The 24,078-nt window shown below is 42.6% G+C and overlaps 1 protein-coding gene across 2 annotated transcripts in view; it reads left to right on the plus strand.

Annotated features, from left to right (window-relative positions):
• The window catches only part of LOC124550867 (ubiquitin carboxyl-terminal hydrolase calypso), a 193,088-nt gene that overhangs the window by 62,808 nt on the left and 106,202 nt on the right, over positions 1 to 24,078 (plus strand). For both annotated transcript variants that reach the window (XM_047125613.1, XM_047125614.1), the window contains exon 4: positions 18,991 to 19,201. In XM_047125613.1, coding sequence (XP_046981569.1) covers positions 18,991 to 19,201 — 211 coding nt within the window. The remainder of the gene's footprint in view (positions 1 to 18,990; positions 19,202 to 24,078) is intronic.

A 24,078-nucleotide genomic window follows, 5' to 3' on the forward strand; every position in this document is an offset into this window, starting at 1 on the left:
GAAACGAATACTATTGCTGAGTATTTGTCCAATTTTAGTCACTTCAATTCCGACTACAAATGGATTTGGGCAAACTGCAATTTAAAAGTGGTACATGTACATAATAAGTCAAAGTACACATTATAGATTGACACGATTGGCAGCGTGACAAAATTTGAAGCTCACTCCCTTGTCCCCTCCTTGCAGTTGTGTCCAACCTCTCAGCCAGGCTGGTGTCATTGTGCTCCACCCCCCCCCCCCCACCCCCCCCCCCCCCCCCCACCCCCCGTTGATGCTGTGGTATATCGAGAGGTTGTAACAATGGAAACTTGTACTGAAATACAGGAGGATCTTCAGCGAATTGACGCATGGTGCAGGAAATGGCAATTGAATCTCAATGTAGACAAGTGTAATGTGCTGCGAATACATAGAAAGATAGATCGTTTATCATTTAGCTACAAAATAGCAGGTCAGCAACTGGAAGCAGTTAATTCCATAAATTATCTGGGAGTACGCATTAGGAGTGATTAAAAATGGAATGATCATATAACGTTGATCGGCGGTAAAGCAGATGCCAGACTGAGATTCATTGGAAGAATCCTAAGAAAATGCAATCCGAAAACAAAGGAAGTAGGTTAGAGTACGCTTGTTCGCCCACTGCTCGAATACTGCTCAGCAGTGTGGGATCTGTACCAGATAGGGTTGATAGAAGAGATAGAGAAGATCCAACGGAGAGCATTGCGCTTCGTTACAGGATCATTTGGTAATCATGAAAGCATTACGGAGATGATAGATAAACTCCGGTGGAAGGCTCTGCAGGAGAGACGCTCAGTAGCTCGGTACGGGCTTTTGTTAAAGTTTCGAGAACATACCTTCACCGAAGAGTCAAGCAGTATACTGCTCCCTCCTACTTATATCTCACGAAGAGACCATGAGGATAGAATCAGAGAGATTAGAGCCCACACAGAAGCATACCGACAATCCTTCTTTCCACGAACAATACAAGACTGGAATAGAAGGGAGAACCGGTAGAGGTACTCAAGGTACCCTCCGCCACACACCGTCGGGTGGCTTGCGGAGTATGGATGTAGATGTAGATGTAGATGTAGATGCTGGTGTAAATGGCCATCAGTGTTTATGTAACAACTGGTATATAATGTGCCGTTTCACAGGTGGCACTCCCTTTGATAGTATAAGGGGCATTCAAATAGAAATGAGCCGGAGTCTGGAACGTGCAAATCGGTGACAGGAGGGTAACAATGTGGTGTGGTTCCAACCACAGTGTGGAAGTTCACAGCCCATTGCTATAGGGCAGAAGTGCGTGTCACGCAACTGTACAGAGCTAGCAGCAGCAGCAGCATGCATCAATCGTCCGACGCTGCCAGTTGCACGGAGGTGTCAAATGAAAAGCAAAGAGGTGTTATTCTTTTTCTGTCAGTGGAAGGAGTAGGAGGAACGGACATTCGTCGACGAATGTCACGAGTGTACGGCGAACACTGCACGTCCCTTGCAAGGGTCAAAGTTCTCACGAGTGCTTCGGGGAAGGACGGGTGTCGTTAGCCGACGGTGCACGGTGTGGGGCACCACACTACATTACTGATGACGTCGGCCAGCTGGTGGATGCACTCGTTACCCGGGAGCACTGAGTGACAGTGAAAGTAACAGCCGCCGTGGTCAGATTGAGCGTCGGAAGTGTCCATACTGTTGTGAAGAATGATTGCACGTGCACAAAGTGTGTGCCCGGTGGGTGCCCCACAGTCTTCAACCACACCAGGAAGCATGTCGAATGGCTCACTGTCTTGCTCATCTGCAGCGCTTTGCTCAGGAAGGGAATGCGTTCCTGGCCCTAGTGATGGCTGGAGAAGAGTCACCGTGTCATCACTTCGAACCAGAATCGAAACGACGAAGTCTCCAGTGGAAACGTCCAGTGTCACCACCACCAAAAAAAGCCGAGGCCATCCACATGAGTGTAGTTAAGGTTATGCTGATGTTCTTCTTTGACCAAGATGGCCCTCTTCTGATTCACTTCCTGCAGCACGGGACAACAGAGAATGCCCAGCGTTACTCGTGATCCTTGACCACCCTTCGCCAAGCAATCAAAACGATCGGGCCATCTCATCCGTGGGGTCATTCTGCTCTTCGACAATGCCTAGCCTCGTGCAGCCAACGTAGTCGTGGCACTCTTGCAGAAATTCAAATGGGAGGTTCTCGCCCACCCTCCGTACAATCCGGACCTCTCTCCATGTGGTTACGCCATTCTTGGTCTCCTTAAAACCTTAGAAAGGCTCTGAGATGCAAACAATTCACCTCGGATGACGACGTCCAGCTGTACGTGCGGAAGTGGTTAACATCGCAGGCCCGGGAATTATACGAGACAGCCATTCACAGCCTTGTGTCACAGTGGGACAAGTGTCTCGACAGCTGGGGCCAATACTTGTAACATACAGGTACTGGTTTCTGTAATTATGCCTCTGGCTTGTTTCTTTTTGAATGCCTCTTATATATATTTTGCCAGTTACAGGACTGGTATAGGTGTTGGTAGGAGGGTGCATAGGGAAAGTCTTGTTGTGGGGATAGTCAAGGGGGTAGGAGCCATAGAGTAGGGAGACAGGTGCAGAAAGAGCATAGTGTCTGACGAGGATACTACAGAGATTGAGAGGGCTTGAAAAGCTATTCTATGTGTGGTGAGCAAAATCTCAGACAGAACGGATTTCATTTCAGGGCATGATTTTAGGAAGTCATGCCCTTGTTGAAATAGCTGATTAATACGTTACAGACCACTATAATAGTCAGTGACCAGCAGTGAGCTCTGATTATACAGGATGTTACAAAAAGGTACGGCCAAACTTTCAGGAAACATTCCTCATACACAAATAAGGAAAAGATGTTATGTGGACATGCATCTCGAAGTGCTTAATTTCCATGTTAGAGCTCATTTTAGTTTCGTCTGTATGTACTGTACTTCCTTGATTCACCGCCAGTTGGCCCAATTGAAGGAAGGTAGTGTTGACTTCGGTGCTTGTGTTGACATGCGACTCATTGCTCTACAGTACTAGCATCAAGCACATCAGTACGTAGCATCAACAGGTTAGTGTTCATCACGAACGTGGTTTTGCAGTCAGTGCAATGTTTACAAATGCGGAGTTGGCAGATGCCCATTTGATGTACGGATTAGCACGGGGCAATAGCCGTGGCGCGGTACGTTTGTATCGAGACAGATTTCCAGAACGAAGGTACACCGACACGAAGACGTTCGAAGCAATTGATCAGCGTCTTAGGGAGCACGGAATATTCCAGCCTATGACTCGCGACTGGGGAAGCCCTAGAACGACGAGGACACCTGCAATGGACGAGGCAATTCTTCGTGCAGTTGACAATAACCCTCATGTCAGCGTCAGAGAAGTTGCTGCTGTACAAGGTAACGTTGACCACGTCACTGTATGGAGAGCGCTATGGGAGAACCAGTTGTTTCCATACCATGTACAGCGTGTGCAGGCACTATCAGCAGCTGATTGGTCTCCACGGGTACACTTCTGCGAATGGTTCATCCAACCGTATGTCAATCCTCATTTCAGTGCAAATGTTCTCTTTACGGATGAAGCTTCATTCCAACGTGATCAAATTGTAAATTTTCACAATCAACATCTGTGGGCTGATGTGAATCCGCACGCAGTTGTGCAATCACGTCATCAACACAGATTTTCTGTGAACGTTTGGGCAGGCATTGTTGGTGATGTCTTGATTGGGCCCCATGTTCTTCCACCTACTCTCAATGGAGCATGTTATCACAATTTCATACGGGATACTCTACCTGTGCTGCTAGAACATGTGCCTTTACAAGTACGACACAACATGTGGTTCATGCACGATGGAGCTCCTGCACATTTCAGTCGAAGTGTTCGTATGCTTCTCAACAACAGATTCGGTGACCGATGGATTGGTAGAGGCGGACCAATTCCATGGCCTCCATGCTCTCCTGACCTCAACCCTCTTGACTTTCATTTTTGGGGGCATTTGAAAGCTCTTGTCTACGCAACTCCGGTACCAAATGTAGAGACTCTTCGTGCTCGTATTGTGGACGGCTGTGATACAATACACCATTCTCCAGGGCTGCATCAGCGCATCAGGGATTCCATGCGATGGAGGGTGGATGCATGTATCCTCACTAACGGAGAATATTTTGAACATTTCCTGTAACAAAGTGTTTGAAGTCCTGCTGGTACGTTCTGTTGCTGTGTGATTCTTCTTCTTCTTCTCCTTTTTTTTTTTTTTTTTTGTGGGATCGGCAGTACCAGCATTGGATGTGATGGCCCAGGAAATCTGCTTCTAACTTGGCTAGTGGGGTAATTATGGCCAATGAAGGCTGAGGTGAGAATGGTGGTCTATTGCTGTAAAGACTCTGCATCCAAACAAATACGTTTGGCTCAAATGCCAGGGCTGTATGGGAGGGAACATTTGGCATGGAACGGATGGCAACTGAAAAAAAATGTAAATACTGTTCTTTGTTAGTAGGTTTAATGTGGACATAAGTGGGTAGCTGGCCTTTGGTGCGGACGAGATCAACATCCTTCTACAAAATCGTGCCGTTATGTGCCCCTTGTGTTTCCTTGGATGGTATCATCCGCCAAGCCAACTTCAGACTGCAACAACACGCCAGACCTCTCCCCATAAAGCTATCCCACTTTCTCCTAAACTACCTCAACAGCCTTATTTCATTTCTTGCCATCTGCAGTTCCCCAAACAGCCACACCATCAACCACCACTCCTCTCTTACAAACCGAGCTTGGTCAACCTCCTTACCGAGCGAGGTGGCGCAGTGGTTAGCACACTGGACTCGCATTCGGGAGGACGACGGTTCAATCCCATCTCCAGCCATCCTGATGTAGGTTTTCCGTGATTTCCCTACATCGTTTCAGGCAAATGCCGGGATGGTTCCTTTGAAAGGGCACGGCCGATTTCCTTCCCAATCCTTCCCTAACCAGAGCTTGCGCTCCGTCTCTAATGACCTCGTTGTCGACGGGACGTTAAACACTAACCACCACCACCACCAACCTCCTTAACATCCAACAGCCTTCACCACTGCCTCCTAGACCCAGAATAACCCATAATCACAAGAAAAAGCTACAACAGTACAGTGTTCTCAGCCTCTCATCTAAAGCTCTCTCCTCTCCGGAATTATCTGTATTATCTAGGGGTCTCACTTTAAACCTTAAACCTGCATTTGATCATGCTGCTTTGCTGAAGGACATATTTTCCTTCATACATAATGTCAACTGGAAGTATCACTTTGTAACCCAATCCCAAAACATTTCCAACAGCAAACCTGATATTGAACCTGCCTTAAAGAGTTCAGCAGGGATCCCAACTTGATCCACAACCACTACCTCAAAATCATCCGTTGCAAACCTTCCAAGAATTTCTCAGATCCAGCATTGCTTCATAATCCTTCTACGTCTACATCTACATCTACATTTATACTCCGCAAGCCACCCAACGGTGTGTGGCGGAGGACACTTTACGTGCCACTGTCATTACCTCCCTTTTCTGTTCCAGTCGCGTATGGTTCGCGGGAAGAACGACTGTCTGGAAGCCTCCGTGCACACTTGAATCTCTCTAATTTTACATTCGTGATCTCCTCGGGAGGTATAAGTAGGGGGAAGCAATATATTCGATACCTCATCCAGAAACGCACCCTCTTGAAACCTGGCGAGCAAGCTACACCGCGATGTAGAGCGCCTCTCTTGCAGAGTCTGCCACTTGAGTTTGCTAAACATCTCCGTAATGCTATCACGGTTACCAAATAACCCTGTGATGAAATGCGCCGCTCTTCTTTGGATCTTCTCTATCTCCTCTGTCAACCCGATCTGGTACGGATCCCACACTGATGAGGAATACTCAAGTATAGGTCGAACGAGTGTTTTGTAAGCCACCTCCTTTGTTGATGGACTGCATTTTCTAAGGACTCTCCCAATGAATCTCAACCTGGTACCCGCCTTACCAACAATTAATTTTATATGATCATTCCACTTCAAATCGTTCCGCACGCATACTCCCAGATATTTTACAGAAGTAACTGCTACCAGTGTTTGTTCCGCTATCATATAATCATACAATAAAGGATCCTTCTTTCTATGTATTCGCAATACATTACATTTGTCTATGTTAAGGGTCAGTTGCCACTCCCTGCACCAAGTGCCTATCCGCTGCAGATCTTCCTGCATTTTGTTGCAATTTTCTAATGCTGCAACTTCTCTGTATTCGCAAAAAGCCTTATGGAACTTCCGACACTATCCTTCCTCATGTCCCTATGACATAACCCTAATTTGTCCTCTGCAGAACTCCAGGCTCTATGTTACCTGAAACCTGATGACACTATCATTATCCCCTCAGCAGACAAAGGATCTATCACTGTGGTACTTGACTGGAAGGAGTATGTTAGTAAAGGTCTATGCCAGCTATCCGACACCTCTACATACAGTGTTTGCCATCAAGATCCCATCCCTGTGATTCAAACTGACCTACAGTCCCTCCATAAACCCTCAAGCCCCTCACAAGGACTAACACCTCAATCCACAGAACTTCTCACTCCAGCCAAACCATGCACCCCCACCTTTTACCTTCTTTCTGAGATCCACAAACCCAATCATCCTGGCCATTGTGAGGTAACAGGCGAGTTGTGGCGCCCTGAAAATATTCTAAGTTCGGATTTGGCGTGGCTCCGCGGGCAAGCCGGGGCTCATCAGCGACTGCGTGGTGCTGTACGTTAGCTGGAGCAAGAGACGTAGCCCCAGCGCATGGTCCAGGTCGACCACATGGCTGGGAATTCCGTGTTAATGCTGTGTTGCAGAATGGGCTTTGTGTCGAAGAAGGAGATTTGTATGCTGCGGAGTGCCAAAGATGGCAGACATTAGACAGCTCATGTAGAAATTAATAGTAGCCAGATGAATCATAGTACCTCTTAAAGAAACATGTACATTACCATTATTTGCACGATGATTCTGATGGTGTAATCAGATTTTCAATATCTTTATTAGTTTAAAGTTTAGTATCTGATGATAAATTATACAAGTAACACCCAGCAACAAATTTCCAAAATCTAAAGAGTTCATCCGATTTTGTCGATTGACGTGTCTTTAGAAGGGTATTAGTGTAAACCTAAATTGGTATAAATTACAGGCAAGTAACTTGAATAGTATATGATTTATTGGATGTCAAAGTGGCCGATTACTATTGATCGCGTCAGGCCATAAGTGCTCCACAGTTACATGAAAAAACGGTAGCTGTATGCATATAAATATATTTATTCATCTATGTCTTTGTTTATATCCAATATATACTATTCATGAAGAAATTTACTGTGTTTTAGAAAGCACAGAGTCATTAGGCTACTGGCATACTTCTGTTCATTATTGTGATATATGTTTAGTTGATTTGTTTATGTATTAAATAATGTGTGTTAGAGCATGTTTATGGTCCAGCCATAGGACTATTTATTTAATTTCAAGTTATTTAAATGTAAATCCAGTATTTCGAATGTGTTTCATTATGTTTGTGGGTGTGCATTGGCTTGAAGACATGGCAGGAGCACTCTAGCCAATCACAGTGTTTGTGAATGGGGAGACTGGATGGAAGTGGGAGAAGAGTACGGGAGTGGACAGGGGAGTCCTGGACAGTACACCATGATGGACACACGGTCGTGGGAAGGACATTGAGAGTGGAGCAGTTTGCGTGTGGTCGTGGGTGATAGAAATATTTTGTAGTGCCGACGTGTGCACTTGTGAGGTTTCTGTGGCTTCTGCAGTGAAGAGTAGTATGTGTAGACCATCAACACCAGTAAGTGTTTTACAGTAATAAAGGTCATTCTTAAAGGTACTTCTACTATCGTACCCATAATTTAAAGTCGTTAAAATAGTACCTGCAGAATTTATTTAATTGCAATATTTCATGTACGAATTTCTATATAACGTTCAAAATTTGTGATTGCCGAGTGATAGGAACCTTCTACCATTTGTTTCATGTGTATATTCATTTTGTATATTGTAGACTCAGCAGTATTTGGCTCGTAATGTGGCAACTGTATCCCAGCCCCTGGACAATGAAACCAGTCAAAACTTTTAATATTTCAACTCTGAGTCAGAGGGTACATAGTTGAGGGCCACCCACACCATCACATGTCATTTTTTTATTGAATGCCCGCACCATCCTATTGGTGCTGGCTTCAAAGCACCCACTGGCCATATATCTGCCTTAGTTGATCAGTACCTGCAACATGTAGTACAAAAACTTCCCTCCCACAGCAAGGACACCAACCACTTCCTAGATCATCTGCAATAAATGCCTGTTCCACTCCCACCACACACCTCGCTTGTCACCATCGGTGCCACCTTCCACCTTCCACTGTACCAATGTCCCCCACGTAAATGGTCGGTCCGCTGCTGAACTTTTCCTCGGTTTGCATCCACATGATACCTTACCTGTGACATCCTTCCTACTCACCTTAATAAATTTTATACTTACCAACAATTACTACACCTTTGAGGGCCAGACATACAAACATATCAAGGGTATGGCCATGGTCAGCAGGGTGGCTCCTTCCCATACCAACCTTTTCATGGGTTGCTGGTATCCATAAGTCTTCGGCTCGTGGTTTGTTTGAAATACATTGATGACATCTTTTCTGTATGGACTTATAGAGAGGCTGACCTGTTAAAATTCCTGGAAACTCTGAATAACTTGTCCCAAATAAATTTCACATTGTCCTATTCCAAATTACGTGCCACTTTCCTCGATGTTGCTCTCGTCCTCACCAAAGGCGAGCTACACACTTCGGTCCACATTAAATGTACTAACAAACAACAGTTCTTACATTTTGACAGTTGCCATCCTTTCCGTGTCAAATGTCCGTCCCCTCCCGTACGGCCTCGGCATTCGAGGTAAACGTATTTGTTCTGATGCAGACTCTTTACAGCAATAGACCACCATTCTCACCTCAGCCTTCAGTGGACATAATTATCCCAACAGCCTAGTTCAGGAGTAGATTTTCTGGACCGTCAATTCCGATCCTGGTACTGCTGATCCCTCCAAAACATCATCAGAGCACACCACTGCTCACTGAGTATTACCCTGGTCTGGAATGTATAATCAGCTACTTTGACAAAGCCACGATTTCCTAAACTCGTGCCCTGAGATGAGATCCATTCTGTCTGAGATTTTGCCCACTACGCCTAGAGTGGCTTTTCATCTCCTTCTCAATCTCCGCAGTATCCTTGTCAGACCCTACACTCCTTTTGCACCTGTCTCCCTACTCTACGGCTCCTACTACTGTGACTGTCCCCGCTGCCAGACTTGTCGTTTGCACCCTCCTACCGACACCTGTACCAGCCCTGTAACTGCAAAACGTATACTATCAAGGTGAAAGCCACGTGTGAAACGACAAGTCGTATACCAGCTGTTATGTAAACACTGTTCGGTCTTTTCCACCGGCATGATGACCACCGAGTTACCAGTTAGGATGAATGGGCATAAGCAGAGGGTGTATATTGTCAGCATGCAAAGTCCCGTTATGCTCTGCAACACGACAGTCGTGACCTCGGTGCCAGTTTCACCACACGCGACGTCTGGATTCTTTCCCCAGACACCAGTTTCTCAGAGCTTGTACTACAACATGTCCTTGGTCCTCACCAACCACCTGGCCTTAATTTATGTTAATTTTTTCTGTCTCAGCATTTCTTCACTGTAACTACTCTTTTCTTCACTCCAGTTTAGTCTTAAAGATCTTTCATTGATTTACCAGCTATTTCTCATCATTCTCTCACACCTCTGTTACGTGCAACACACTTAGCTTTTCACTCTTATTAATTCGTGCACAATTTTTAAGCAGTAATCTCTGTCTTGTCTTGCATATTACGCTGCCTTCTACCTTTAAGGCCTCAGGTTTTCTAATCTCATCCGATACAGTCCTCAACAATCACTTTCCTTCTCATCCAGTCCAGTAAGTCTCTGTTGACCTGGGGTTCTTGGTTACTTTCCGACAATCTGATGAAGGAGTCACTGGCTCCCGAAAGCTTTCTTGTGTGTGTGTGTGTGTGTGTGTGTGTGTGTGTGTGTGTGTGTGTGCGTGTTTTTCTGCCGCCACTTGGTGAGTAGATTTTTTATCCATCATGTTAAATTATTTTGTCAAATATTGACCAAATCAGCTAATGTTTTTTAAAGTACATCTTTTCCATTTTTGAATATTATCTTTACTAAAAAATCAGCATTAGTGTTTGCATACGGTATCTGTGCATGTATGAGGACGTTTATTACAAACCTGTTCAAACCCAACAAAAGTCTGTAAGATAATAGAATTTAATGTTATTTCTTGCTGTGTTTTACAAAACTGCCAAATTTCAATGAGAGGAATAGACTCTCTTAGTGGCTGTTTTGTAGTTTCTTGCGTTTCTCTAGCACTACCACTAGCGCCGCACAAGTTGGATGTCACGCGATCATTTCAGCGATATCTGTTTGAGCGAAGTCGATACTGAATCGAGTGCTTCGCCATATTGGGAAAGCCTGCCGTTCTGATTCTTCGAAATAAAGCTGCACGTGACCTCGATAGCTGAAGCTCTCTCTCTTGATGTAAGACATTCCCTATAAATGGGTCAATCCATGTGAAGTGGTCCAGTGATGGTTGCTTGACCATTTTTAAATATTTTAATTGTTTATATGTGATTGCCCTATATTTGAGAAGTTCAAAACGGTGTTTTAAAATAATTTATCTTTCACCTTTACTGGATGGCGGCCATTTTTATTTGTAGGCGTGCGACAATTTTTCAGTCTGGAGACATTAGCGAAAATTTGAAAATCTCTCCCCTGTGTTAAGTTACAACATTGCAGTTGACATGATTGTTTTTAGAAAAGTGTCCTCTATGACAGTGTCTGTTACACAAAATACCCTAAATTCAAAAATAACCAGTCAAAATGTCCTCCAAAGTTTGGTATCCAAATTTTCAAAAATCCACTTTTTAGGTCCAAAAATAACAAACAAGGAATGATTTATAAGAGTCTTTTTTTCCTGTAGTTAGATAGCATACACTACTAGCCTCATATTGAGCAAGAACACTTACAAATGGTTTCTTAATTTTTATGAATTTTTGAAAATTGAATTTTTTTTTTAAGTTTGGGGTTAGTTATCTCAGGTAGGACTGAATATAAAAATATGATTTTTGCACAATTTGTACACCTATATGATAGCAACCTACTGTAAAAATTTCAACATTGATATCTGACTGTGAGCAACGATATGAATTTTTGAAAGTGAGGAAATAATTCACATTACAACTGATCTTATGGCTGTTGCCTATTTAAATGGTTTGTTGTTTCATTGTAATAAAATTTAACTGTAACATATATTTAGTTAACACTATCACCCAGTATTCATTTACTTTTTTTTATTTTTCGTAATGCAGTATTAAACAATAGGAGCTTTTGCTTTTGTTCTATGGTTATAAAAATGCCCATTTACATCTAGGTTTATTGTCTATAAAGAAGTACATTATTGCTGGGTGTGGCATTGTTTTAGTCAGTCTGTTCTGAAACCTCTGTTAGAGTTGATGTACATACTTCATCGATAGTGTAGAATGTGTTATGTGCTTTGTTCTGTGTGTAATTTGTAATTAATTTAGAGAGATTAACTAGAATGCAATAATATGGATGAACAGTGCTCTGTTGGACAGATAGCAAGTGAAGTGTGTCACAAAAAAGTTTACGGTTCAGTTTCAAAAAAATGTCAATCACTTTGATGAAGTTAGACAAACTTTGTTTAAATTTTGAGTCAATTCTTCTGTAACATCAGTGTTTAAGTATCATGAGAAGAAATATATTCTGAAGTACAACCACATTTTTGGAAGAAAGTGCTGTGATCCACTTTAAAGTTCATAAAAAGCCTATTATTAAAGATTTGAGAGAAATAAAACATGAACATTTGTCCTTGTTATGTGAGAGTGAAACAGCTTTCCAAGTGAAACATAATGTGATTCCTGGAAATTCCCTGTGCACAAATTGTTTCTCAAAAATATTTGTTGTGAATCCAGAACCAGAATCATGTAACCTCGTTAATGACATTTATATTCCTAATGAGGAAGTTGTTAGCATATTGGGTTTTGCTTGTTCTAAGTTAGACGTATCTCCTGCTTCGAAAATAATAAAATTAAATAGCAGAAAAAGAAAAACAGCTATTGAAAATAAGGTACAACAAATTTCAGACAAAATTAGAAAAGATTTGGAATCATGCTTTAATAATACATATACCAACATTATTTCTAGAGAAGAAGAAAACCTGCCACCAGCATCATCTGACAGTGAATATTTGAGCTTAATAGAGAAATTAAAAATTAAATGTTCAGTGGCATCTAAAGAGGAAAAAGTTAAAATTCCAAGTTTGCTCCCTGACTCATGGTCAAGAGAAAAAATAGTTAATGAATTCAACATTTCTCATCGTTTGGTTAAACTAATCCGAAAATTAGTGAAAGAGCAAGGCATTCTTCCAGTTTTAGGAAAGAAGATAGGAGTAGGTATAAGTGAAGAAACAATTAAAAAGATCCAGCAGTTTTGTGAAGATAGTGAAAACAGTAGAATGTGCCCAGGTTGCAAAGATAGCAAAAGAGTTGTTATAAATGGAGCTAAAGTAATAAAGCAGAAACAACTAGTGCTGTCAAATTTAAATGAACTTTATGTAGCTTTCAAAAATTCTCATACTGAATGAAAAAGTGGAAGGTCAAAATTTTGTGACCTCCACCCTAAGTGGTGTATTTTGGGTGGATCCTCAGAGACACACTCCGTATGTGTTTGTTTATATCATTAAAATGTCAAACTGATGATTGTGGATGCAAAACTCGGTGATCTTAAGTACAAAGAGTTACTAGATTTAATGGTCTGTGACACTAAGAGTTATGACTGCGTGATGAGTTTGTGTAATAAATGCACTGGTAAGGAAACCATTATTTAATTGTTTCACGAATATGATGAGGAAATGACTGACATTATTACTTTCAAACAGTGGGTCACAAATGACAGGGCAGAAATGATAACAGTGGTTAAATCTCAGGAAGAATACTTGGAATCTTTAATTGGTAACTTACAAAAACTCAAAAGTCACCACTATGTTTCTAAAATCCAAAGTAAGTTTTTGAAGGGCAAAAAAGTACAACTTCATGAAACAATGCATACTGCTAGCTGATTTTGCAGAAAATTTTACATTTGTGATTCAGGATGCAATACTGGGTCATTGACCAGGCGACGGTGCATCCATTCATTCTCTACTTTAAAAATGAGAAAGATGAAGTTCGCAGTTCTTCAATTTGCATTCTAAGAGACTACTTAGAGCACAACACTTTGGCTGTACATGTGTTTTGAAGTATGTAATAAATTACATAAAAGATAATTTTACCCAAGGTTGAGAAGCTGATATACTTTTTAGATGGAAGTGGTAGACAGTATAAGAATATAAAGAATTTTTCAAATCTGTGCAACCACAAAGTAGACTTTGAGTTGAACTCTGAATGGCACTTTTTTGCATCTTGCCATGGTAAAAATGCATGTGATGGAGTAGGAGGTACAAGATAACGTGAAGTAAGTAAAGCCAGCCTACAAAGACCAACCACAGACCAAATTCTCACAGTACAGGACATGTATGTCTTTTGCAAGGATGTTAATTGAAAATATTTATTTTAAGTGTGTCAGAATAATATAAATCTTAATTTCAGTGGTGTTTCCACATTTTGTATTGATTATATCCCGCCAGTATCACACATGAATAGGCCACAGCCATAAGATCAGTTGTAGAATAATGTGAATTATCTCCTCATTTAAAAAAAAATCATATCTTTGTTCACAGTCAGATATCATTGTTAAAATTTTTACAGTACATTGCTATGATATAGGTGTACAAACTGTGCAAAAATCATATTTTTATGTTCAGTCCCACCTGAGATAACTAACCCCAAACTTTACAAAAAATGAAAATTTTCAAATTTCAAAAATTCATAAAAATTAAGGAAACATTTGTAAGTGTTCTTGCTCTATATGAGGCTAGTAGTGTATGATATCTAACTATAGGAAAAAATAGACTCTCATAAATCACTCCTCGTTTGTTATTTTTGGACCTAAAAAGTGGATTTTTGAAAATTTGGATACCAAATTTTGGAGGTCATTTTGACTGGTTATTTCTGAATTTAGGGTATTTTGTGTAATAGATGATGTTGTAGAGGACACTTTTCAAAAAGCAATCGTGTCTATTGCAATGTTGTTAACTTAACCCAATGCAGAGATATTCATATTTTTGCTAATGTCTCTAAACTGAAACATCGTTGCGCACTTACAAACGAAAATGGCCGCCATTCAGTAAAGGTTAAAGGTAAATTTAAAAAAAAAAACTGTTTTGAACTTCTCAATTATAGGGTAATCACATATAAAAAATTGTTGTTGTAGTAGTTGTTGTTGTGGTCTTCAGTCCTGAGACTGGTTTGATGCAGCTCTCCATGCTACTCTATCCTGTGCAAGCTGCTTCATCTCCCAGTACCTATTGCAGCCTACATCCTTCTGAATCTGCTTAGTGTATTCATCTCTTAGTCTACCTCTACGATTTTTACCCTCCACGCTGCCCTCCAGTACTAAATTGGTGATCCCTCGATGCCTCAGAATGTGTCCTACCAACCGATCACTTGCAGAAAAGTGCCATTCAGCCTCCAACTCAAAGTCTACTTAGTGGTTGCACAGATTTGAAAAATTCTTTATGTTATTATGCTGACTACCACTTCCATCTGAAAAGTATATCAGCTTCTCAACGTTGGGGAAATTATCTTTTATGTAATTAAAATATTTAAAAATGGTCAAGCAACCAACTTAATTTTTACTAGACCACTTTATTTGGATTGGCCCATATGTAAGACTAACCCTATATACTCTACTGAACCTCAGCAGCAGTAGTTTAATCTGCGAACATAAGAAAACCCTGTATTTTTCAAATGATGAATTTGGTGTGAAAAAACATCATCTTACGATCAGGTAAATACGGTAGCTCCATTACGAGAAACAGTGGGTATTCAGACACATATTCATGGTGAAGAAACTTTATCATTACTTCTACTGAAATTACATTTACGGGGAGCCTAAAGAATTTTTTGGTGGGCATGTGCTGTTCCATTGGCGAACTCTTCAGTAAAACCGATCAGTGTGCTTGTCGTTGAAGCCTGCTGAGTAATACTCAGAGTTGTGCTCTCTGTTGACTACACCTCACAAAGTTTCTGGCAGAACTAGCTTGAAGTAGTCTAGGAATTATCTTATGCATACGTTAATCTTATATATACTTTTGAATGTTCGTAACAAACTTTTCAATTATGCAGGGACGCTTGAAGACCGCCAAGGAAGTGTGGAAAGAACATTGGCATACCAGATCTTATGAAAATATAAATTTGTTCTTATGCCATGTTCCATGTTCAGATTGAAGTGTAGACGTATTTAATTGTGCTGATGTGCCTCCAGTAGCTGAGTCTGTCAAATCTGGCTGAAAAATGATTGTCGAAATTGGGCTATTTTGTATTGTATGGTGTGGTGCGCACCAGGTTTACAGTCCAAAACACTTTAATTCCACTCTCATATTAAATAACCTACAGTTCGTGGCCAGATTTAGTCTGATTCACTATAATTTGTACGCAGATAAACATTTAGCTACATACGACACTCTACTGGTGTTCTGTATCGAGATTGTTAAAGTGGAGTAACCTAACACTGAGCTGAGCCAAAGGTTTATGTGTGGCAAGTAAATCGCAAAACATTACCTAATTACTGTCCTTCCAAGTATATAGTCATATTGAAACGAAACGTGACGTCCACAATAAATATCATTTAGAAATAATGCAGTGCAAAGTGCAATACTGTGTTTGCAGAATGCATTAATGAAGTTTGACACAATTTCCACGATTAATTGCAAATCTCACAGTCAATCCTTGAAAAACAGTCACTGTACAAACTCTCAGACACACAATTTAGATAAAACTCGGCACCTTCTTATGACTTGTGATTTGTGATAAACTCGTCTGCACACTGTGTATGATAATTTTTGAGCACAGATCCTGCTCACATCATATCTTTCCACCGACTGAGTAAAATGGCTCCCATCAGCCTCTCTTGTATAAAGTTAAATAATTAACACTTAATTCATCCTCTTTTGTTTGATCGAGTTTTAAAGGTTACAATTAAACGTGTGTGTTTCTGAGCAAATCAGTTGTGTAGAGAGATACTTCTGAATGTGAACTTTTAGATACCACAGCAATTTCCATTGAACTATGCTATCTAATTTGCCAAAATATGGGATTCAACTTCAGTAACAGTATTTTAGATAAGAATGCTAATTACTCAGAAGCTAAATGAAGATAAACGTTACTAACATATATCCAGCATTAGCTATCTAAATACTTCAGTTATTTATACATATTTCTGATCTACTAAGCCACCTGGTTTGTTACAAGATCTTCTCGCTTGACTCGGAGGAGCAAACAGCACCTGTAATTCCAAATTGTTAATGGAGGAAGCACCTCTAAATTACTGGTTATGCACTAAGTATCGGTGTATTATGTTTATTAACAGAAAACCATCTACTTTGGGGAGCAACATTGCTTGTTCAATTACCCTATTTAGTTACTTTTTGTTTACTGCTTCTTTGCAGTTCTCACTCTTCAAACTAAAAACCCTTCCTCCAGGACGTGTGCAGCATCCAGTAGCAAGAACACAGAGATGTAGATGGGCAGGTAGTTCTTACAGACTCACCCTCATTAGAGACTGTAACACAAGGAATCTCATATTGTGATACTTGTTAATAGTAATAAAATGTGACTTAGAATCAGCTTTCTATACAGGCGAAGGTTTAAAGAATTGAGTAAACAGAAATTGGCAGTGAATTTTGTGAATGTGCAGAGTGCTTTTACGCCATTTACGGATGTGTTTCGTGTTGTTGCTTGTATTGTTTGTGTAAGCACCACCATTTCACATTTGTAACCAGAATCTCTTGAGCCCTACAGCTATGGTGCGTGAGAATTATTGTCAGTGACTGCCTTTATAAAAGAACCAGACGGATCAGTTTGTCTTATTACCTTCATGACATTACCTTGTTAAGTATGTCAGCCTGAGTTCTTGTGAATCTCGTTGAGTGAAACTCACGGTCAGTAATAAGTTTTTATCCGAGCAGTAGATTATCTCAGTGATTGTGACATTTTTTAAACATTTACAAGCTGTGGGGATGCCACCTACATAAAATTTAAAGATTTCGAAGTTTTGGCCAGTGCACTAAAATCGTTACTGTTCTCATCAAGATGATGGCAGCGGGCTGAGTAGTGAAATTACTGAAAAATGAGATCTTGGATAGTAATGTAACACAACCACTGAAACATTAATGTCACATTATTCCAGTTTGCGTCTCCAGTTGCAATCTTAGCAAATCTTTCCCTGTACCACAGCCCCAAAGTCTTTAATTGCTGCATAACAAATTGTATCAAGTTGTACAAATATTTTAGGAATTTGTTTGGGTTCAGACAATGATGTAGGAGATGGAGGCTGCAAAGTATACCAGTTAATAATGGGCAACAAACGTGTTATTTATTGATTCTATTTCTCCAGAAAAATCAGTAACTGAAGAATACTCACAGCCTTCTTTCACAGTGAAACTTAAAATTGACAATAAACGCACCAACAGCACTGTTGACAGTGTGTGGAACTCTAGTGGTTACAGAACTTGTATAGTTCTGCTGTTGATTCAGATACAGAAAACACCAGTCTAAAAATGAACTTACAAGCCCCATTGGTGGCAGGTGACCCACAATACGACAGTGCGGTCGAGACTACAGATGACCCCGTCTCGGGTAGATCGGCAGTTTCAGTCAGCCAGAGAGAAATCGGGATACCCCGGTCGACCTGAGCCACTGTCTGTCAAAAGCTGTCACACTTTCTGCCGAGTCAGTGTCGTGTGAGGTACGTGCCGTTCACGCCTCGGAGACGGACGGCACTCCGTTAACCTCTGTGATTCTGTGCCTACTCACATTTTGGCTGAAAAAGTGTCAGACAAACAATCGTTTAGGTCGGTCGGTCATCACAGTCGAACACGGGGCTGCGATCGCGAGATCCTGCGGTACGAGACGGAGCGGAAACACTCGGAAAAGTGCAGTGGTGGAGTTATTGTCAGAAAATGTCACGTCGAGTATATTTAGGGGTTTCTGCCGTGTGCCGTCAGAGCTCACACCGTTAAGGAACGGACAGTTACCGAAAAATATCATTACGATCAGATGACATTACAGAAGATCTTCTCACAATTGCACCCTAGGAGCTGCCCAGACGAGATGTCACGCGCCGATCTCGGGAGGAGCGGCTGCCGCAACAGCCTCCGACCGGCATTCGGTGAGATTTTCTCCTTTTGTTACACGGGAAACAAAGTTCGAGGAAGGGATCTCCGAGAAGAGAGAGAAGTAAACGACAGAGGATCGAGTATCTCAGCTATCCAGTTTGAGTATCCATGAGCTAATCCGTCGATGGGAGATCATAAACGGTTAGAAGAGTAAAGGTAACTACTCGCTGTACAATCGACACGCAGAGTTATCGACAGGCGCGAGTCGACTGATTCGTACTTCATCCTGTCAGTGCAGCACGATTGGCCTGAGGGGTTGTGTTATTGGGTGGAGTGGAGGGAGGGAGGGAGAGAGGGAAGGAAGGAAGGAAGGAAGGGAGGAAGGAGGGAGGGAGGGATGGAGGGAGGGTAGGTGATGGCTGGAAGAGGTGGCAGTACAGTAGGGGATTAGATTAGCAGTAAGGGTGCACGCGTGGCGAAGGTACAGAGTACCGGACTGAAACATACGACTGGCTCTCCTGTAATTAATAGGATTCTTTGTAACTGCACCACAGCAGCTTCTGCCCCTTTTAGTGTCACCAGAAAGTGCATTTACTCGGGAAAGTATTGAAAGCCTGTACCCACCTGTCTTCCACCGCCAGGGTTGGGCCATCGGCAACACTCCAGAGCTGGCCAAGGCACACAACTCGCACGCGATGCCGCAGGCCAAGAGGCGCCTCGACAAGTCGTCGTCGTCCGGTGGGGTCAGCACGGGTCGCTACACTGGCGAAGCCTTCCATTTCGTCAGCTACGTCCCCATCCACGGCAAGCTGTTCGAGCTGGACGGCCTCAAGCCATTCCCCATGGACCACGGTGAGTACCGCCTCGGTCACTCGAGACCCGGCACGTTACTGTAGCGTCGTGTATAAATAAAAAATAATTCTGTATGTTATTACACTCTTGAAATTTGAATTTAAAATGCCAATAAGCTACATTGCCTAGTACTCATTTCTAACTGATGCCCCCTTCCTTTCCTCTGTACTGTGAGAATGCAGCAGAGCAGAGGAGGCCACTGCTATTAATAGGGTAAACTGTCTCCAGTCCCTACACATTTATAAGTTTTAACACGTGTGGTGTGTATCGGAGATAAATTACAGGCTCGAGGACTGCATTTCGGTTCTGTCAGTACCTCTGACACCTCGGTCGTCTGTCCGGTGGTCGTAAGAATGGGACGACTGTCAGTTATGTCACAGTAGCGTGTCAGATTATTGTATCTTGCAGGTGACTCCAAAGAATAAATGTGCTTTGTGGTATTCTGTGGTCTGGTAGCAGCATCCCGGGTGGCATTTTCTACAGTGGAATATTTAGTGACTCTCAGTCTCAGTGACAGTCTCCGATCACCCAGGCCTCGGCGGCCGGACACGGTGACTGTGTACGTGTGAGTCGTGCTCGTACGAATGTGTGTGTGATTTCTACATCGGAAGAAGGGCTTTTGGCCGAAAACTGACGTATATAGCAGTATTTTTGTTGTCTCTGTCTGTGACTCGATGCCTCCTCTATATAGTGTGTCGCAATCTATCTTTTTCATTACATTGTTAGTATTTTTGTCACACAGATAGTCTTCTGTTGCAAAGAGGATCTACAAAGAACGAGAGGAATTGCGGAAACCAAATGTTGGCAATAGTGATTGAATATTTGTATATGACCGCACACTGGTTGTGTATAGTGACTGAATATTTGTGTGTGTCACTAACTGGAAGTGCATAAAAAGCAACTGGTAGGTGCAGTGGCTGGGAACTCAGATGTTACGAGATATCTTAACCTTACGGAAAAAGAATTGGAAACATTCCTCCTCGTCAGTCGTCTCGGAGCTCCCACTCCGGGCGGGGAAGTCCCGTCGCAGCCGCAGCCGGAGTCTGCGAGCTCTCGGTGCCGTGTGTTGGGCGAGACAAATGGTGCGACATATTGCTCTGTAGAATTCCTTCCGAATGTCTGTTGGCAGACCTAGATAATTTCTAGGACCAGCTACAAGTATGCTGTCGATGTAAGTGAGGGCTGCCGTCCTCGCTTTGACTCGCGAGATGGGGCTAAATTGATCGCCTCCAGTGAACCACTGTGCCCTGCGGCAATCTGACTGCTCTCGAAAGAGTCCTGAGCCCGACCACCGGATTGGACGGTAGACACTGTAATCGGTCTTTGCACTGTCACCGACCTGTTTTCCACCGTCTCCTATGTATACCACATAGGATCACAATACATAGCTAAAGAGGATAAGAACCTACACGAGAACTCCACAGTTCAAATTGCCACTGAAGTCGTACGCAATTTATTCACTTCTAATATCCGTTACAAAGTCCACTTCGTCTGTCGGGGGACACTTCCAGATAGCTGATTGCTGCACGCCCCATCAGATGGTCTCTTCGTAAACAACTATTGTACACTCACTAAACGGCAACACCGGTATCGAAAACGGCCAATAGTCTTAGATATTTCACACCAGTGTGAAATGGAGTGCCCTTCCAAAGGCATTCTGAACTTCCCACACCTAGAGAACAAGTTTTCTAATTACTGGCTACAAACTTCTGAAATATGCCTCTACCCCAGAGAGCTCATCTTGCCTTCCACACCCAACTGGAGCGACCTACTCACTCGTCGATCTCGCAAGGTGCCAACAGCTCTGTGACACTCCCACCACGTGCTGAGGTCTCGGGCTGTTGGCACTGGAATTGGCCACTTACTGCTCACCGTCATAGTATTACTGTTAAGTGCTGCTGCCAAATGGAAGGAAATGCTAGCCATTCTGTGGGTAACACTCACCCTCGAAAACTACCCTGTCGGCTCAGGCCACACTCTTCAGCCATAGCAAGCAAAGATTGCCACTTCACTCTAGGCACGTTAGCGGCTCCCTTCCCCCCAAGAGCTGGAAAAGGGACTCTTTCACTCACAGTAGTGACCAGAATTTACTGACAGTCGTGGCCCAGAAATGATCTGTTACAAATTGTAATCGTAAATTGGAATTTATAAATCCCATATTCCTTCATCCATTGAAGACTCACATTAATTTCATGTTTACTATTATGTTACATCAAATTTCACCTTGTATGGTATTCTTGCAAAAGAAACCATCATAAATACAACTAACAAGTAGTGACTGAACCGATTTGTCATTATTGATACCTTAGCATATCTACTTCTCTCTCTCTCTCTCTCTCTCTCTCTCTCTCTCTCTCACACACACACACACACACACACACACACACACACACGTGTGTGCTTTTTCAATTTCTGCTCATGCCCAAATGTATGGGGGTCACACAGAAGGCCATGAGTGGTCTTTTGCTACATCTTCACTTAATGTCAAAAGCATGACTGACTGTAGGGGCTATTGAGTAAAATTTATTTGTGATTGAATTGAGGATTTTTGGCAGGGAGGCCACATTATATTACCTCAGATGGAGAGTCATTGACAGAAGCAGAAGTAACTTAAGTTGTGCCACAGGGAAGTGTGTTTGGGACCCCTTCTGTTGTGTCGTTTAAGAGGTGATCAAAAGTTTCATTGGAGGCCGTTACTGCTGTGTATATGCAACATAGCACGAGTACGATGCAGGTATATAAGCACCAAAGTGTGGGCACAGGATTAGTGTAGCATTTGTGCCTTCCCGACGTGCGTGCAGTAAATGCGGAAACTCGAACTGCGGCGATGTTCTTATCGAATGCGTCCGAACGGGACCGACATCCTGTTATTCTTTCCACAACTCTGAAGGACGAGCACCGGAGAATGAAGAGTGTGCACAAGGCAACACATGTTTCGAAAATGGAACGGTGCGACAAGTTCTGTGCCGGTCGTGACTTGACACGAGACGCTGGTCGATCTTGGAGGCCAGCCTTGTCTGTGGCTGTCTGTGTGCCCAAAGCACCTTACGCGTTTCAGTGTCGAGGGCAACACTGGAGTGTGATGTTGTACGTGACAAAAGCTAGTGTGGCGAAGGGTGCTGCTGCTCCACAGCAACACACGTCCCCATATAGCAAATCTTGTAACGCAGAATTTTCGCTGACTCGAGTGGGAGACATTAGAGGACCCACCCTATAGTCCTGAACCCCGCCCCCTCAGTGTTATCGTGCATCGGCCCCTCGAAAGGGTGACAGTTGCTGTCAGACAGGGATGTGACGCGGGCTGCAGATTCTGGGCTTTACGGCCCTTCAAAAGAAGACTTTTTTTCAACCTTTACCTAATAATTAAATAGCAGATAATACTAATGTCAGATTTTTTTGCACACGGCGCAGTTATCTATACTGAAGTACTGACTGAAAAAAAGTGTACAGGCATTCAGTCATATCTCGATAATATTTCGAAATGGTGTAGAGGTTGACGACTCACTTTAAATGTTCATATATGTACAATTGTGCACATCGTGAAACAAAAGAATGATGTTTTCTACAGCTTCGTTGTCTGTGATCCACAGTTTGATTTAATCAATTCGTTCAGATACCTGGGTATAACAATCTGAGGTACAGGAAAGAAATGACGACGTAGGATCAGTTGTAGCTAAAGTGTGTAATTGACAGGGTTTGTTGATAGGACATCGAGAATTTACAAGTTTTAAGAAAGGACTGTAAGTGAGGAATACGGGAGTGTACTAAAACTCCTGTGTACACTCGTCTGGTTCGCGAAGAAAGAGTAGACTGGTTACAGTGTCCACAGAGATGTTTAGCCCGTTATTCTTTCCACATTCTGTACACGATTGGAAAAAGGGAGAATCCCTGATAAGTAGTACAGTGAGAATTACTATCTTCTGTACACTTCACAGTAGTTTGCGGATTATGGATGTAGATGGAGAATTCCGACAACATAATAAAAATGAGACTGTTATTGCAAATTCCAGAGTTTGCAATCTGTGTGGACACGCTGTGACCTTATTTACCACGTAACTACAGCTATTATTAAAATAACAAGTATACAGCGAGCTAGAGCTACGGTGGAAATGGAGTAGGCAATGAGACGGTCGAACGGTCAGTGTCTCGCCGTCTGCAAAATGTGTATCGTGTCAGGCAGTTGGGGAGCTGCAGAGCAGACATTTTGTGTCAGTTGTGGGATCTGTGATCATTTGGGGTGTACCAAATAATCTTGTGGGCATTCTCCATCTCACATAGGTTTTTACGAGATTTTGTTTGTACAGGGGTAAGAGAGGGAGAAGAGGTGCCGGTTCGTCCGAAACGAGCACGGTCAGTTTCCTTCCTCATCTTTCCTTAATCAGAGTTCGTAGTCCATCTCCGGTGCCCACACTCTGGGATGCCTGAGTCTAATCTCGCTTCTTTTTCCACTGACCGGTCCCAGGCTTACGAGTCCACTGTCGAGTGGTGCTCGAGGGCCGATACTGAGAGCCAGCCGACTGAGGAGAGCTGCCACGAGACAGTAGTTTTGTAGGAGCTGTCACCGAGATATTGGGTCGTAACATTTGTCACCTGTGTGAGGTGTTCTTTATGAAGCGTTCGGTTTCTGACCAGTAAGGGTACCGTCCCACTGCCCTGCATTTCTCACACATTACATAGCTTAGACTGCACATTTTGACAGCATTTAATCTCGAGTGCACCGTCCCAAAATATGGCATTATATTGGCCGACGCAAACAGTGAACTATTTGCTATCGTTTCGTATGTTGATTTCATTCAAAGTTTTTCCTATGATCAGCTGTCGTTTGGTATCAAATGCCACTTACATCTCTGGAATTGTGGCAGTAAGTGTCACTACTC

This window comes from Schistocerca americana, chromosome 9, assembly GCF_021461395.2.
Source record: "Schistocerca americana isolate TAMUIC-IGC-003095 chromosome 9, iqSchAmer2.1, whole genome shotgun sequence".
NCBI lineage: Eukaryota > Metazoa > Arthropoda > Insecta > Orthoptera > Acrididae > Schistocerca > Schistocerca americana.